The 13,736-nt window shown below is 53.1% G+C and overlaps 1 protein-coding gene across 4 annotated transcripts in view; it reads left to right on the top strand.

Annotated features, from left to right (window-relative positions):
• The first annotated feature begins 202 nt into the window (after positions 1 to 202).
• Positions 203 to 13,736, top strand: part of Ptch1 (patched 1) — a 67,310-nt gene continuing 53,776 nt past the window's right edge. The window contains exons 1-2 of one of the 4 annotated variants that reach the window (XM_058585146.1): positions 203 to 538; positions 10,410 to 10,602. In XM_058585146.1, the coding sequence (XP_058441129.1) occupies positions 536 to 538; positions 10,410 to 10,602 (196 nt within the window). In that variant the 5' untranslated portion in view covers positions 203 to 535. Of the gene's footprint in view, positions 539 to 8,190; positions 8,778 to 9,507; positions 9,713 to 10,409; positions 10,603 to 11,158; positions 11,244 to 13,736 lie in introns of those variants that run through there. The other 3 variants (XM_046462744.2, XM_046462746.2, XM_046462745.2) reach the window with 3 other exon arrangements.

The raw sequence follows: 13,736 nt of genomic DNA, 5'->3' as shown, positions 1-13,736 counted from the left end.
GGCCGGGCGCCTCCCAGGAAGGCGGGGAGGGGAGCGCCTGTTTACCCAGGAGGGCTGTGCTGATAGCACGTTCCTCGAGTTTACTTTGCTTTCCTTGAGTTTATTGTAAAGGGGTAAAGTTTTCGGATCCGTCACGTGACCCTGACAGGTCCTGCCTATGGCGCGGCAGACCACCCACGCCGAGGGCCATGGAACTGCTTAATAGAAACAGGCTTGTAATTGTGAGTCCGCGCTGCACTCCGCCGAGAGCCTCGGGCGGCCCAGCGCGCCGGGGATTTTACACTTTCCGTTCCTTTTGTGAAGACGGAGGAGGAGGAGGAGGACAAGACGAAGACCACGAAGAAGAAACCGACGACGACAGGGGAGACAAAGAGACCCGCGGCGACAAGGCCAGGGGGAAACGGAGGAAGACGGGGAGAAGACGGAGACGCGGAGGACGAGGAAAGCGGGGCCCGGAAAAAAGGAATTGATGTGAAATCCAAGCCCAGGTCCGCGCCACCGGCACCCGCGCTCCGGGCAGGGTTGACGGCCGGCTATGGTGAGTGCAGCCGGCGCGGCGACCGCCGCCGCCACCCCGCCCGCGCCCTCGCGCGTCCTGTGCCCCGGGCGGCGCGGGGACGCGGCGACGCGACGCGGGGCGTCCCGCGCAGCGGACAGCAGAGCGAGCCCCGAGCGCCGGGCGGGAGGGGCGGGCCGCTCGCGGCGCCGCGGATGTGGGGCTGGGTGGGCTGCGCCGCCGGGGCGCGGGAGCGCCTGTCCCGCGTCCACGCTCGCTCGCGCGCCGGGCGCCCGCCCCCGAGGCCGGCCCTGCGGGGCGGGAGGGGGCTGGCTGCCGAGGGCCCGGCCGGGGAACGGCTCCGGGGGGAATTCCCACGGAGGGGGTCGCCCGGGATCCCATTTTCACGCTTGAAAGGGTCGCCACCTTGGCTTCCGCTCGTCAGTCTGGTGGTGGCTACTGACTCGCAAGTGGAGGCAGAGCTGGTGATGGAAGGGCCGGTGCGGAGAGTGACAGCGCCGGGGGGAGGGCCGGGGCGCAGAGGGAGCGCGCGCGGAAGCCACTTCTCTCCGCTCGGTGGAGCTTTGCCGAGAGCAGCTGGAGGGACGGCGCACGCTCTCGCACCCACACCCGGGGCTTTCGGCGCCCCGCACGGACCCCTGGTTAAGTGGCACACGCAAGGCTGGACAGAAGCACCCTACCTAAATTCTGGGGTTGCAACACCCACCTCCCTGCCGCCGTCGGTGGGAAAAGGGTCCAAAAAGGCGCTTTGAGTTCACAAGGGGCCACGGGTGGAGAAGAGGTGTGTGTTGACTCCTGCGCCCACGGATTCGGGCTATCCGGTGCTTGCCACCCATTAAAGAGGTGGGCGGGTATCCCAGAAATGAGTGCGGCCTCAGGGGAGCCCAAGTCCTCCCAGACCTGGTCCGAACACCAGGACCACCAGAGCCCCAGAGGCTGTGCCTCTGGGTGACATGTGCCATATCTCAACGCGTTTAAGTTCACGTTTAAAATCACGTGTAGTGTGTGGATGAACGTTAAGTCCAAAGTTTTCTGATTTCATTTTCTGTCACCCAAGAAGAACCATATGGAAGATGATATGGAACAGAGACCTCTGTTTTTCTGGACCTGGAAGAGACGACCATCTTCCTCTTTTTCTCCTTCCTTCCTCCCTGGGGAGGAGAAATACAAAAGAACTAGCCATAAATAATAAAGTCCCACAATGGGCAGCTCTAAACATTTAATAATTGGATCGTTGAGGTCTTGAACTACTACAATAGTCTTTTTTCAGCATTCTGTGTGTTCGGATGTTTTTTTTTTTCTTTACTAGTTCAACATGCAATTAATTGCCTCCACAAAGAAAGACAATGCTTTTTGGTGTCATGTTTTGTTACTATAACTTATTATTTCTGGGTGGTACCTCAGGATAAATTGTTGCCTCAGGTGATCCTGTCCCTATGTTGGAAAACCAGGGGCTTTCAATTGTGTTTGTGTCTTCCAGTTGTCACCCATTGTCCTTGCACCAGGCTATAAAATATCTTTGAGTCCATGACTTTTAAAATTAAAATGTTGAATTAAGGTGTCTGCCCATTTTCAGTTTGGGCTATTAGCTTCATTTCAAACTCACTGTGAGAGGTGTATTTAATTTCTGGTTATAATCTAGTCATAATCTGACAAGCTATTTGAACAGGGGTTAGCATTATTTGAAATTATTTTTATGAAAAAGACTGTTTTACAAATTATCTTCAATTTTCTATAGATAGAAAAATTGAAGAGGTAAATATGGATTAAAACATCTTCCCTGTTTTTATGTTCATATCTCTCTCACACACACACACACACACACACACACCTTTTATTTTCTCCAGCCTCTGCCACAGTGTATAATGCCCTATTGAGACATGTAGGCGTGATGTGTAAACCGGATTAGCAGTATGAAAGAAAGACACACAATAAGCTGGAATTGTTTTACTTCCCTTTCATTTCTCATGCCTATATCTCTAATAAATTTGTTGCTCCAGAAGTGGGTCAAAGGGATCATGTTGCTCAGCTTCTATTTCATGCAAGAACCAATGGTAGAGATCACTGAAATGAATGGTGAGCCTTCTGCCAAACGCAAAGCTTGATACAGACATAGAGAAAAACAGAGATGAGGCGGGGGATGGGGAAAATGTTCATAGTCTGGTCCTTTCAAGACTACATCTTTATCCATTAGAGTAAGGCTACGTAGCTAAGAAGATATTTGGGGGGCAGGAATCAATAGGAGCATCAATGTTATGTTTTCTTTCAAGTTTATTGAAAGCTTTGAATATTCTCTGTGCAATTGGTGACATTCTTAGCAAGAGAATACCAGTCGCTTCTGGCATTGAGTAAAGTCTAATTCCCTTTTCAGGCTAGTATTTAAACCGGGAGTAATGAGCATAGATATTTCTGAGACCCTCTCAGGATATCTTCCCTCTGCTGCCCTCCCTACCCCCCAGCTCACTGTAAGCTCAAAAAATGCCAGTGCTCCTGGTTTGTGTTGTAGACCTCTCATTTACTCCTTTGTGGAGTTGGGAGCAGCTTCCCATTAAAGGAGATCAGGGGTAATTAGCAGCATTATTTTGACAAGTTGGCTAGGGCTGCTCCCCTTCCTCCAGCCTGGGGAGGGGAGAGGAATAAGAGCAGGAAGCTGGAGGTGGAAGGGAGGAGGGAGGGGAGGCCAGCCAGTGGTTTTACATTTTGTGGCCGCTGGATTTCTTTCCTCCTCCTCCCTGAAATCTTTTAGACTCATTTTTTTAACCAGCCCCTTTTAAGTAAATACAAAAGCTGCCAGTGAAAACACAACAAGGCATTCTTAGGGAGCCAAGAAACTGTGGTGGATGGTGGCATATTGGCTTGAATTGAGTCAAGACTCAACTCTTACCCCAGGTACCTGCTTTAAACTGCTCAGGCCCTGGCCCATCACTCACATCCCATATTCTGGGCTCCCCATGCATAGACAGAATAGTACATCAAGTCCCTAATTCCTCCCTCCATCCTACCCTCTCAAGAATACGTAGAGTGTAATGTCATGTTGTGATTCTTTAGATTTCTGGAATAGAGTTTTCAACTCAGTGGACAAAATTATAAATGGCCTTTGAGTATAAAGAGGTGAATATAAATTACTGGAATAATTTACCTCTTCATTCATTTATATTCTGTAGAAATTAGCTAAATTACATTGGATTTTAAAGACTCATTTGGTTTGATCTGAGAAACCAGTGGGAAGTTAAATCTCACTGTGGCTTCTCAACTCCACCAAGTCTGGCTCTCATGATGCTTATCGTCGGAACATCCCCATACAAAGGGCAGATGTTTTATTTCATCTTCTCATTTGGATGATCTGATGTCATTTTTGAGATGTGTGTGGCATGGCCATGGCTATTGGAAGCATTGGAAGAGAGAAGGGTGGGGACGTGAGAATTCAGAGAGTTGAAGGAATCTGTTTTGAAATCTACAGACACCAATGAGAAATCGTGGGCCCTGATGGGGAGAAAAAAAAAATATGTCAGTTTATTCATTGACATGAACTTTACTTGAAAAGGGAGCTGGAACACTTGCTCTTGCTTCTCAGAGGCTGGCAACCCTGCTGCTTGATAAGGCCCTAAGCTCTCACTTATTTGGTAACTCTCACAAGGGGAGCCTCCAGGCAGAAGGGCCATTAAAGGGACTGTACTCCCAGCAGACACCTTAGCAGGCCTGGCTCCTCCAATCAGCCTCATCTCAGGTCTGTGGAATCCTTGTGGTTAGTTGGAAGTTAACAAACCCGGTGTGGCTCAGCAGTCCCCTGCACAGGGCATGCATATTAAAGCCGACAATGCTTACAAATGTAAATAAGGGCAGATTGATTAGGAACAACATTATCGCTGGGAATGTGGCACTCGCATGCATCAGCAATGAGGCAAATTGGGGGCAGCCTCAGCCCTGACCACCCAAGTCGAGCAGGCTTTTACACTGGCTCCTCTTCCCTTTCTTAAAACGTTACAGAAACAAGGCCAATTAGATCCTCAAAGTAATTCATCTCTGTGTATGAAAAAAGCAGACCACAGGGGAAGCGGCGGGTGGGGGGTGGGGAGATTAAGATAGCGCTTGTTAGAGCGAGGCTGGGGATTGCGTCCTGGAACCAATGGGTAGAGTTTACAGGCCGAGACCATTGTCTGAGATGCTGAAAAGTTAACCTATCAAACAGCAGGCGAGGGGCTCAGGGCGCTGAAAACCTCGGGGATCAATGTTCAAAACATTTAGGAATTAAGTCAAACTGAGGGAAATGAGCCCGAGTGGAAGAGCCTTTGCCATTGAAATGGTGCACAGGCGGTCAGATCCAGAGGCTCTGCAGCTGCGTGCACAGTGATACGGGGCCATTACGTGTACATAGCCTATAATTTTACTCCAGAATTCCATAATCCAAGCAGTTATCGTGAAACTCCTGTAAGTAAATGATTGAGTGGAGAGGAGCTAATACTGAAACTTAAAAAAGAACCAGAACAACGTGTTTATGGTCAGCAAGCCTCAAAAAATAAAAACAGGCTGACAAGTTAAACTAGGGATAACCGCTCCCCCCCAGTCTAAACAACTTCCAGCAGCAAGCACGAAATGGTTTGACTTGAAATGTCTGCTCAGCAAAAGCTAACAAACCACTTTTCCTGTTTTATGCTATTTAGCAAACATAATAAAGACCAGGGTTTTACTCCAAGATTAAACTAGCTATGTCTCGAGCCCAGTTTTCCTGCGCTATTATTTATTAAAGTAGTGCCATTTTCCTTGCACCGTGCTTGTCTTTTCTTATGGATTTTTAGCAGCTCTTACCAGAGCCGCTCACAAAAATCACGTGCTGCTTGGGAGTTGTGAGTTTTGAATTTCCGCGCTGGCCGGGTACTAGGGTCCTCCTCCTGATCCCGTAAACACCCCCAAATGCTTCTGCCCTCTTTGTCCCTCTTCTCCCGGTACCACACACGTTTGCCGGCTCAGAATTCGGGGAGCAGGGCCTCCCAATAAAACCAGGAAGAGGGAAAAGCCAAAGGGAAAGTGGCGAGGCTAGGCAGGGAGGGAAGAGGTGGATGAGGAAGAGAAAGCAGTGGAAAGCGAGCAGCAGGAGCGAGGGGAAGGAAGCAGGGATCCGGGAACCGCCGGGGAGGAAGGAGGCCGCGGGGAGGGCTGGCGGACCGGCCCCCTGCGGCAGCCGCGTGCACCGCCCCGGTGGCCGGCGCGCCCAGCCTCAGCCCCTAGCGGGCCGCAGCGGCGACGCGGGCCGGCTGAATGGGAAGGCCCCGTGCGCGCAGTCATTGGCCGGCGGCGGGAGGCCGCGCGGGCATTGGGCAACGTAAGGGGGCCGGTCCGCCTTCAGGAATGTACTACGGCGCGTCCGGCACGTCCGTCCGCGCCGGCAGGGCGCGCGCCTCGCTGGGGCTCCCGGAGGCCGCGCAGAAAGCTAGGAGCCCTCCCGCCGCGGGCCCAGCGCACCAACCTTCCTACCTGCTTGGCCCGGGCCGCGCGGGCGCAGCGAGTCCCCGAACCCGGCGCGCGCATGCGGACGCACCCGAACACGCGCGCGCGCACGGGCAGCTTGGCCCGAGGTCACGTGGCCGCCTGGGCTCCGCCTTCTCCCCGCTCCTCCCCCTTTCCCTCCATCTGGGTTTCTTTCTTTCCTTTCTTTCTTCTTTTTTTTTCAATGAACACAGACCGTGTGCATCTTAAAGCCACACTGCCCCATTTCACGGCTTCAGGCGGCTTCTCGCTACCGCGATTCCCTCTACAGTTCAACTCCGTAAAGGAAAAAAAAGAAAGAAAGAAAAATACTAAAATGAGACAGAATCCTGGGCTTGTGAATCTGGTGCCTACTTCAGGGAGGAACTTAATTTGGAAACGTAAGAAAACACATTCCACTATAATTTTTTTTCCCTAAAATAAAGAGCGTAGCTGTGTAGACAGTTTAATTTGTCTTTGACCCCAGGACCCAATCCAAGAGACCGCGCGAGTTTTTTTCCTCAACGGAAAACGAGTCCCTGGGATATCTTGGTGACAGTAGACGCGGTTTCTGGACAAATTCTTGCTATCTGCGCACAATTTGTTTCGAATGAATCTGACATCAAAGCCTTTATTCTCTCCTACGTCACGCTACTATTAAATGTAACAGGATGCATACCGATTTTTTTTAAAAAAGCTTAAAACTGACTTTTTATAAGGACGCAGTTAGTATAATGGGCTCAGACTTATCCAAAATAATCAGGACTTTTTTTTGTTGTTGTTAAGGAAACATTCCATTTATCAGGGTTGTTAAAAAAAGTTTCTGTTGTTTCTTTTACTAATATCACATTAAAGATTCAAATTAAAACTCTTCTGCTTCCCTAAGACTGTTTCAGTGTCTGGATTCCACGTTTATAGAACACTGACTCCTTCAAACCAGCACTGTGTTGTCGTGGGAGTTTTTCTGGGGGGCTGGGGGGGCGGTGAAACGGATTTTTTTTAAAGGGTGGCTTTTCTCAAAGTTCTTACTTTCCTCTTTAACTTTCCATTTTGTTTATCTTAATGCGAGGCGTTGTTCCCTGCGAGAGCCTAAGTCTTGTGTTTAGTTATAAAAGAGAGGAGAGAGGGAAAAAAAAAAAATCTGGCACACACTGGCGCACTATCCACCACCCTGTCATTATTGGTGCAGGCCTGGGAATTCAAGCCGGACCTCCCAGTATTTTCTACAGCTTGAGGCCAAGGTGCCTCTGAAAGGGTTTTCTTTGAGGAATTTCAGAAATTGTTTAAGCGCTTAAAAAAATATTACATATCCCCCCGTGTCTATCGCGAGGCAAATGCTCGTGTGTGTGCGCGCGCGCGCGTGTGTGCGCGCAAAAGGCGACTCACAAAAAGAAGACACTGTTGAAAAGAAAAGGAATAAGAAAGAAAGGAGGGGGGAGCATTCCTTAATGGAAGTATTGCATGCGAGAAGGTTGGCGCTCTCGGAGGCTCCCCCCGAAGCCGGGGATGCACACACTGGGGTTGCCTACCTGGGTGGTCTCTCTACTTTGGTGAGCTGTTGCTAAGCAGCTAATAATAGTCATGTTTGCTGAGTAATTTCTGCCCTCCGCGAGCCAATCGCGTCGCAGAAACCCAAGCCATCTGACAGCCCCGGGGGCGGGAGCTCCAGCCTTTTTCTCTTTCGCTCGCTCTCTCCCCCTCCACCCCCTCCCCTCCTCCTCCTCTTTCTCCAAATGGAGAGAGTTCTTTTTTTTCTTCTTCCATCTCATCTATTGAATCAAGGAGCTGCTGCGGCCGCTGCCCGCTGCACACACACAGAGCGGAGTCCCCAGGTCCCGGGAGTGAGAGAGGCGCGCTGCGCGGGGGCAGAATGGTCCAGCGGGTCGGCGTGGAGCACAAGAAAGCAAAGTCCGGGACCGAGCAGCCACCGCGAACCCAGCAGCCAGAGCCCGAGCAGCAGCTTCAGGAGCCGCCACCGCCAGCAGCAGCAGCCGCGGGAGCAGCGGCAACGGCGGCTGCCCGGGCCCGGCAGCGCTGAGACCCGCCGGGCACCCTCCGACCCCGCGGCGGCGGCGGCTCTGCGCTTGCCCTCCGCGGCCGCTCGGGCGACTCGCGAGGCGCCGAGGGAGCCAGCGCAGCCGGCGGGAGCTGCAGGGATTTGCTGGCGCTTTCTGCAGTGAAGGGGTCGCGGCGCGGGGCGGGGGGCGGGTAAGGGGAGTTGGGGACCGCGAAGAGCGCGGTGGAGGCGTCCGAAGGACAGGCTCGCTCCGCGCGCCGGCTCTCGCCCTCCCGCGAACTGGATGTGGGCAGCAGCGGCCGCAGAGACCTCGGGACCCCCGCGCAATGTGGCAATGGAAGGCGCAGGGTCTGACTCCCCGGCAGCGGCCGCGGCCGCAGCGCCTGCAGCGCCCGCCGTGTGAGCAGGAGCAGCGGCAGCAGCAGCAGCAGGTCTGTCAACCGGAGCCCGAGCCCGAGCAGCCGGCGGCCAGCAGCGTCCTCGCGAGCCGAGTGCCCAGGCGCGCCGGGAGTTCGCAGCGGCGGCAGCAGCAGCGTGCCGGGCCGCCCGGGAAGCCTCGGTCCCCGTGGCGGCGGCGGCAACGGCAACATGGCCTCGGCTGTTAACACCGCCGAGCCCCAGGACGGCGGCGGCGGCTGCAGCGGGGCCCTGGGCCGGACGGCCGGTGGCGGGAGGCGCAGACGGACCGGGGGGCTGCGCCGCGCGGCCGCGCCGGACCGGGACTATCTGCACCGGCCCAGCTACTGCGACGCCGCCTTCGCTCTGGAGCAGATTTCCAAGGTGCATTTCAGACTCTTTCCTCTCTTCTCCTCCCACTCTTTCCTCCCTCCTCTTCCTCTTTGGGATAGCCCCACCACACACACACACATACACACACCCACACACCCCTCCAGGAAAAGAGGCAGACAAGTGGGGATTGAAAAATTCAAACCCTCCCTCCGGTCCTGGGAGGAAAGGGCTGTCTGAGGTCCGCAGGGGGTGGAGGTGTGTGTGTGTGTGTGTGTGTGTGTGTGTGTGCACGCCCTCCCTGGCGTGCCTTTTCCGGAGCATTGGAAAGCTGTCCACAGTGGACCACCTCGAGGGCGGCCGCAGCACTGCCCTGCCCCGTGCCCCTTGCTAGGAGCTCCCTCCTTCTGCGCCCCTGCCCCTATTTGCAGCTAAACCCCTGTAACGCTGCCACATTTCTTAACATCTTGGAGGGGGAGGCGGAGTGGAGAGAGGCGGAGAGAGGAAGGGGGGAGGGAGCCGAAATAAAGGTGGTTTCCTTTTTTGGCAGCCGGTTTTACTTTTGTTGAGCATGAAATCTCTGCTCCCTTAAAAATTATCCTCGGAAGAGGACATCCCCCCTCTTCTTTCACATTTTTTGAGCCGCTTCTTCTCAGAACCTGATGGGGAGAGGGAAAGTTGTAAACAAATTGCCACCTTAAATCCGCGGTGCGGGTCTGCCGAGCGGTCGGGTTCATTGTGTTTACGAGGCTTGCTGAAATGTGTGGAATCCGGGGAAGGCGAGCACCCAGACGGGGGCCCACCGGGGCCGCGGCCAGCACCGGGGCAGCGCCGCCGCCGGGAGCAGCCTGTGCCCAGCCAGGACCCCCTCCTGCGCCGGCCTGGGCCCTTCCCCCGTGCAGTCGGCTGTTTTGTTACGTTTAACCCGAAGGGAAGGGAGAGGAGGGAAAGATCCATGTGGCTGCCCTCTTCCGATCACAAATATTGTCGTAAGTTGCAGATGGCTGCCCCACTTCCTAATTCGGCTCACACGGCGTCTTCCAAAGCTATGGAAGCGTTGGGAGTGAGCACCCGCGGCCGCGCTCACCACGTGGATGCCCACTAAATGCCACTCCAGACGGGGAAACTCGAAATATATTGTTCCAAAAGAGCGTTCGGCCCCTGCACCGGTCCTCTCCGGAGCACCCAGAGAAGGGTGATGGGTGGTGCAGGATTTATGGGAAAGCGGGACGTGGTTTACTGCTTAAGTGCTGGGCTCGGTCGCTGGGATTACGCAGCCCCTCCCTTCCCGGGTCCGGGGTGAAAATCGCCGGTGCAGAGTGGTCGTCTCTCTGCTTTGGCTTGCCCTTCTGTGTCGTCCGCCCTATCCCCAGCTCCCCAAGTCACACTCAAGGATGCTGTGCAGGCCACGCGTGGGGGCGCCCCTGCAGTCCCCAAGGTGCATCTCCCACGCTGCAGCCTGACTTTGATTTATGACCCGCCCCCCCCCCAACACACACACACACACACACGCCTCTCGCGTTCCCTCCAGCCTGGGTTCCAGCCCGTAGGGCGAGTCCCTGCGCCCCATTTGCGCGGGGCCCCCCACGGCTGTCGGGGGATTCTCAGGCGGGTACGCGCGAGCGGGCGTGGGCGCGCGGACCGTGACTACCCGGCCTTCACTCCTCCCTTCTGCTTCATTCCCAGGGGAAGGCTACTGGCCGGAAAGCGCCGCTGTGGCTGAGAGCGAAGTTTCAGAGACTCTTATTTAAACTGGGTTGTTACATTCAAAAAAACTGCGGCAAGTTCTTGGTTGTGGGCCTCCTCATATTCGGGGCCTTCGCTGTGGGATTAAAGGCAGCTAATCTCGAGACCAACGTGGAGGAGCTGTGGGTGGAAGGTAAGAGAGCAGCGCACGCCGCGGCGCCCGTCGCGCCCTCCCCGGGCCCCGTCCCTTCCTTTCCCTTCCCTCCAACTGATGAAGATATTTGCCAGCACACACCTAGAGCCTGGCTGTGGCCAGCGAAAACCCCCTGCCCGCACCAGGGGGAATTGTTTATTGTTTGGGCGCCTGGCCAGGAGCCAGGCCCGCCGACAAAGGCCGCGCTGTAATCTACTCGGGGCGCTGCGCTCTGCTAGGTGTTGTGGGAGACAGTGGCGAGGGCGGGCCGGCGGGGGCGCGGGCCCCTCCGCGGGGCGGACCACTCGGCACGGCCGGGGGTCCGGGGCTGGCCACCGCGGCCGCCCGCCGCCGCCTCGCCCCGAGACGCGGCCAGGGGCAGGCCTCCGCGGTCTCGGCTCCCCCGCTCGGCTTCCTTCCCTCCCCCACCCCCACCCACCGCGTCCAAAGAGAAAGGAGCGGGGGGTGGAGAGAGAGGCCACCCCTCCGGCTGCTGGGAGTGTGCGCGGCCCCGGCGGCCGCGGCCGCCGCGCTGGGGAGGGCGGGGGGCGGGCGCAGCGCGGGCCTGCGGAGGCGGCGGCGTGTGTGGTCCTGTTTTTGGACAGCTTTCAACTCTGGGGGAAAAAAACATTTGTCTCAAGGTACAAAAAAAGGGGGGGTGGGTGTGGGGGGGAAGGAGTTGAAAAAAATAGTAAAGCACAGACTGGAACGCATGTTTGCAAAGTAGATTAATGTTTCCTCGCGGGTGGGGGCTTTTTAAATGGAATTATTCTGCGCGAAAGCTGTTCTTGCAGGCAGGAAAAAGAAATGTGTTTTAAGAACGCTGGCTGGAAGGGAGGGGCCCCGGGAGCTCTCCAAGGGGTTCTGCCAGGCTTTTATGCATGTTCCTCAATTTGGGGGTTCTTGAAGCCGGCCTTAGAAAATGAATTGTAAATTTAAAATAGACACCACCACCCACCACGGAAACCGTGTATATTCTTTTGGTGGTAAGAGTTTCTTTAAAATTTTTTTTTTCCTTATCCCCTCTCCCCCCTTTTCTTGTTGGTTGCTTCTCAATGATCAAGAATCACACTGTTTGGAAACATTTTAACCCCTTATATATTGCTCTGGGTATCTCTATCAAGGGAGTAGGTGTGGAGGATTGAAGTAGTTATTCAGATATTTCAGACCAGAAATATCTGGGGCACTCGTAGAAACTCAAGACTTGCAAGAGAGGAGTTATTATGCATAAATTGCTTCAGTGATCCCTTTCTGGGTGGTGTTGGAGACTAACCTCGAAGAGTATTTTAATCTTACAGCGTTTTTGCAAGGATATGGTAGAGTATTTAGTTGAGAACTGACAATTAAAATAATAATCCAATAATTAAGATCAGAAAACATTCCTTCCTTAAGTAGCTTGGTAATTAATACAAGTGTACTTTGGATTGAATCCACTGGGCCATTTCCCTCAGTTTGGTGCTTGTCGTTGGTAGATGAAAGAAGGGTTTCACTGAGCACTTATTATGTCCCTAGCAAGGAGTTTACTGAGGGCACTTGCACTGAATTTGGGTGGATAGTTGAAATGGGCCATAGAAGTTAAATGGAGATTAAAAAAAGCTTCCATGGAGGTGGTGAGGAAGACCTGGGGATACCTAGAGAGAGAGGAGAGTGTTCTAGAAGGCAGCACACCACCCTCAGCAGGGCCTGCAAGAAGGGCCTAGCGATGGCCCCATCTGAGTGGGGCTCTCTGATGCCAACGCTGAGTGTAAAGGGGCATCCAGCGCAGTAACTCCTGAGGCGGGGCTATAGTGTGGAAGGTCTGTGATTGGCTGAACTAAGAGGGACTAACCTATGTGTTGCCAGTTGATGATGATAATGACAAAAAAATGGTTTTGTGGTGTTTGAGCAATTATTTTTCAGCAGACCTTTAATAATTAAAGAGGTTCTGTGAGTTTCTTAACATAGTGTTATTTCCAGGAGGAAGTGTTTCTGGGTTGTCCAGCTCATTTCAAGGGCAGGGGCTCCAACTTCTGTAGTAAGTGGGCACTAGAGGTGCCGTCTTCTTTTGGGTTTTGTTGTTGTTGTTGCAGTGCTGGGGATGGAGCCTGGGCCTTGGGCATGCTGGGCAGTTGCTCTACCATTGAGCTATGGTCCCCATCCTCTGAGCTCTTATTCCCTTTCTGCACAGGCAGTTTCAGTGTGGTTCTGTGGTTCTTGGGACAAATATTCAATACCTACTGAGCAGCTTCCATTTTCAAGGTGTTTACTATATGTTTTCATCACATGCTGTACAACTGAATAAAGTAGCTCTTATTATTTTTATTTTGATAACATGACAGTTTCTGAGTTTTGTTTTTAACAGTTATTGCCCCATCTTATAGATGAGAAGCTATGGGTCACTCCCTGTCTCTGTCCACTTTGCCTACTAGTGACTGAAGTCACTTAACCCCCTATGGCCTCGGCCTTCATCTGTCATCCGTGTGTCCATTCATGCATGTGTGCATCTCATGCTCGCTTCTTCCCCTCTAGAAGAAGCAATAAATGCAGGTGAACTCAGCCAGAGAGATTGCCACACCAGTCAACATCTTTGCTTGCTATATAAAGTGGAGGTAACTGTGGAAGACCTTGTTTGTGATCAAGTGAGCTGGGGGTCGCGTCAGCACTCAGTGGAATAGTTTGAGCATTTTCTCTCAGGAGTGAGAATTTCCTACTGCCCTGTATATATGTCAGCAGAGATCAGTGAATTAAATTTAGTACCACTGCCAAATTTAGGTTCCTTTTAGGTATCAGTCTCTTGGATAAACTTTATCACTATGAGCAAAGAAGTCTGTTACAGGATGCTTTCTTAATCAAAACAGGAAAGTTTCCAGGCATGAAATCTTACATGAACTAGATATTTGCTCCACATATAAGCCAAATGAATAGAGGTTGCATATTTCCCTAGTTAAAAAGCAACCCAAGATAGGAAAGGGTCAGATTTAAAGGGAAGAGGGATGCTAAGACAGTTTGGAAAAGATGATTACTCTTCCTGCGATTAAAGAAATGGAACATATATGACATCCAGTTGTCTTTGTGTTTCTGTGTGTGTATGTGCACATGGGCTCCCTGCTGCATTCTCAAATCTGCCCAAGGATATGTTTTAAAGCAGCCAGCAA

Source organism: Marmota monax, unplaced genomic scaffold (genome assembly GCF_021218885.2).
Source record: "Marmota monax isolate L192 unplaced genomic scaffold, Marmota_monax_Labrador192_F-V1.1 WCK01_AAM20220418_F8-fsc00180, whole genome shotgun sequence".
NCBI lineage: Eukaryota > Metazoa > Chordata > Mammalia > Rodentia > Sciuridae > Marmota > Marmota monax.
Note: the sequence above shows the minus strand (reverse complement) of the source record. Positions and strands in the feature narration are given on the sequence as shown.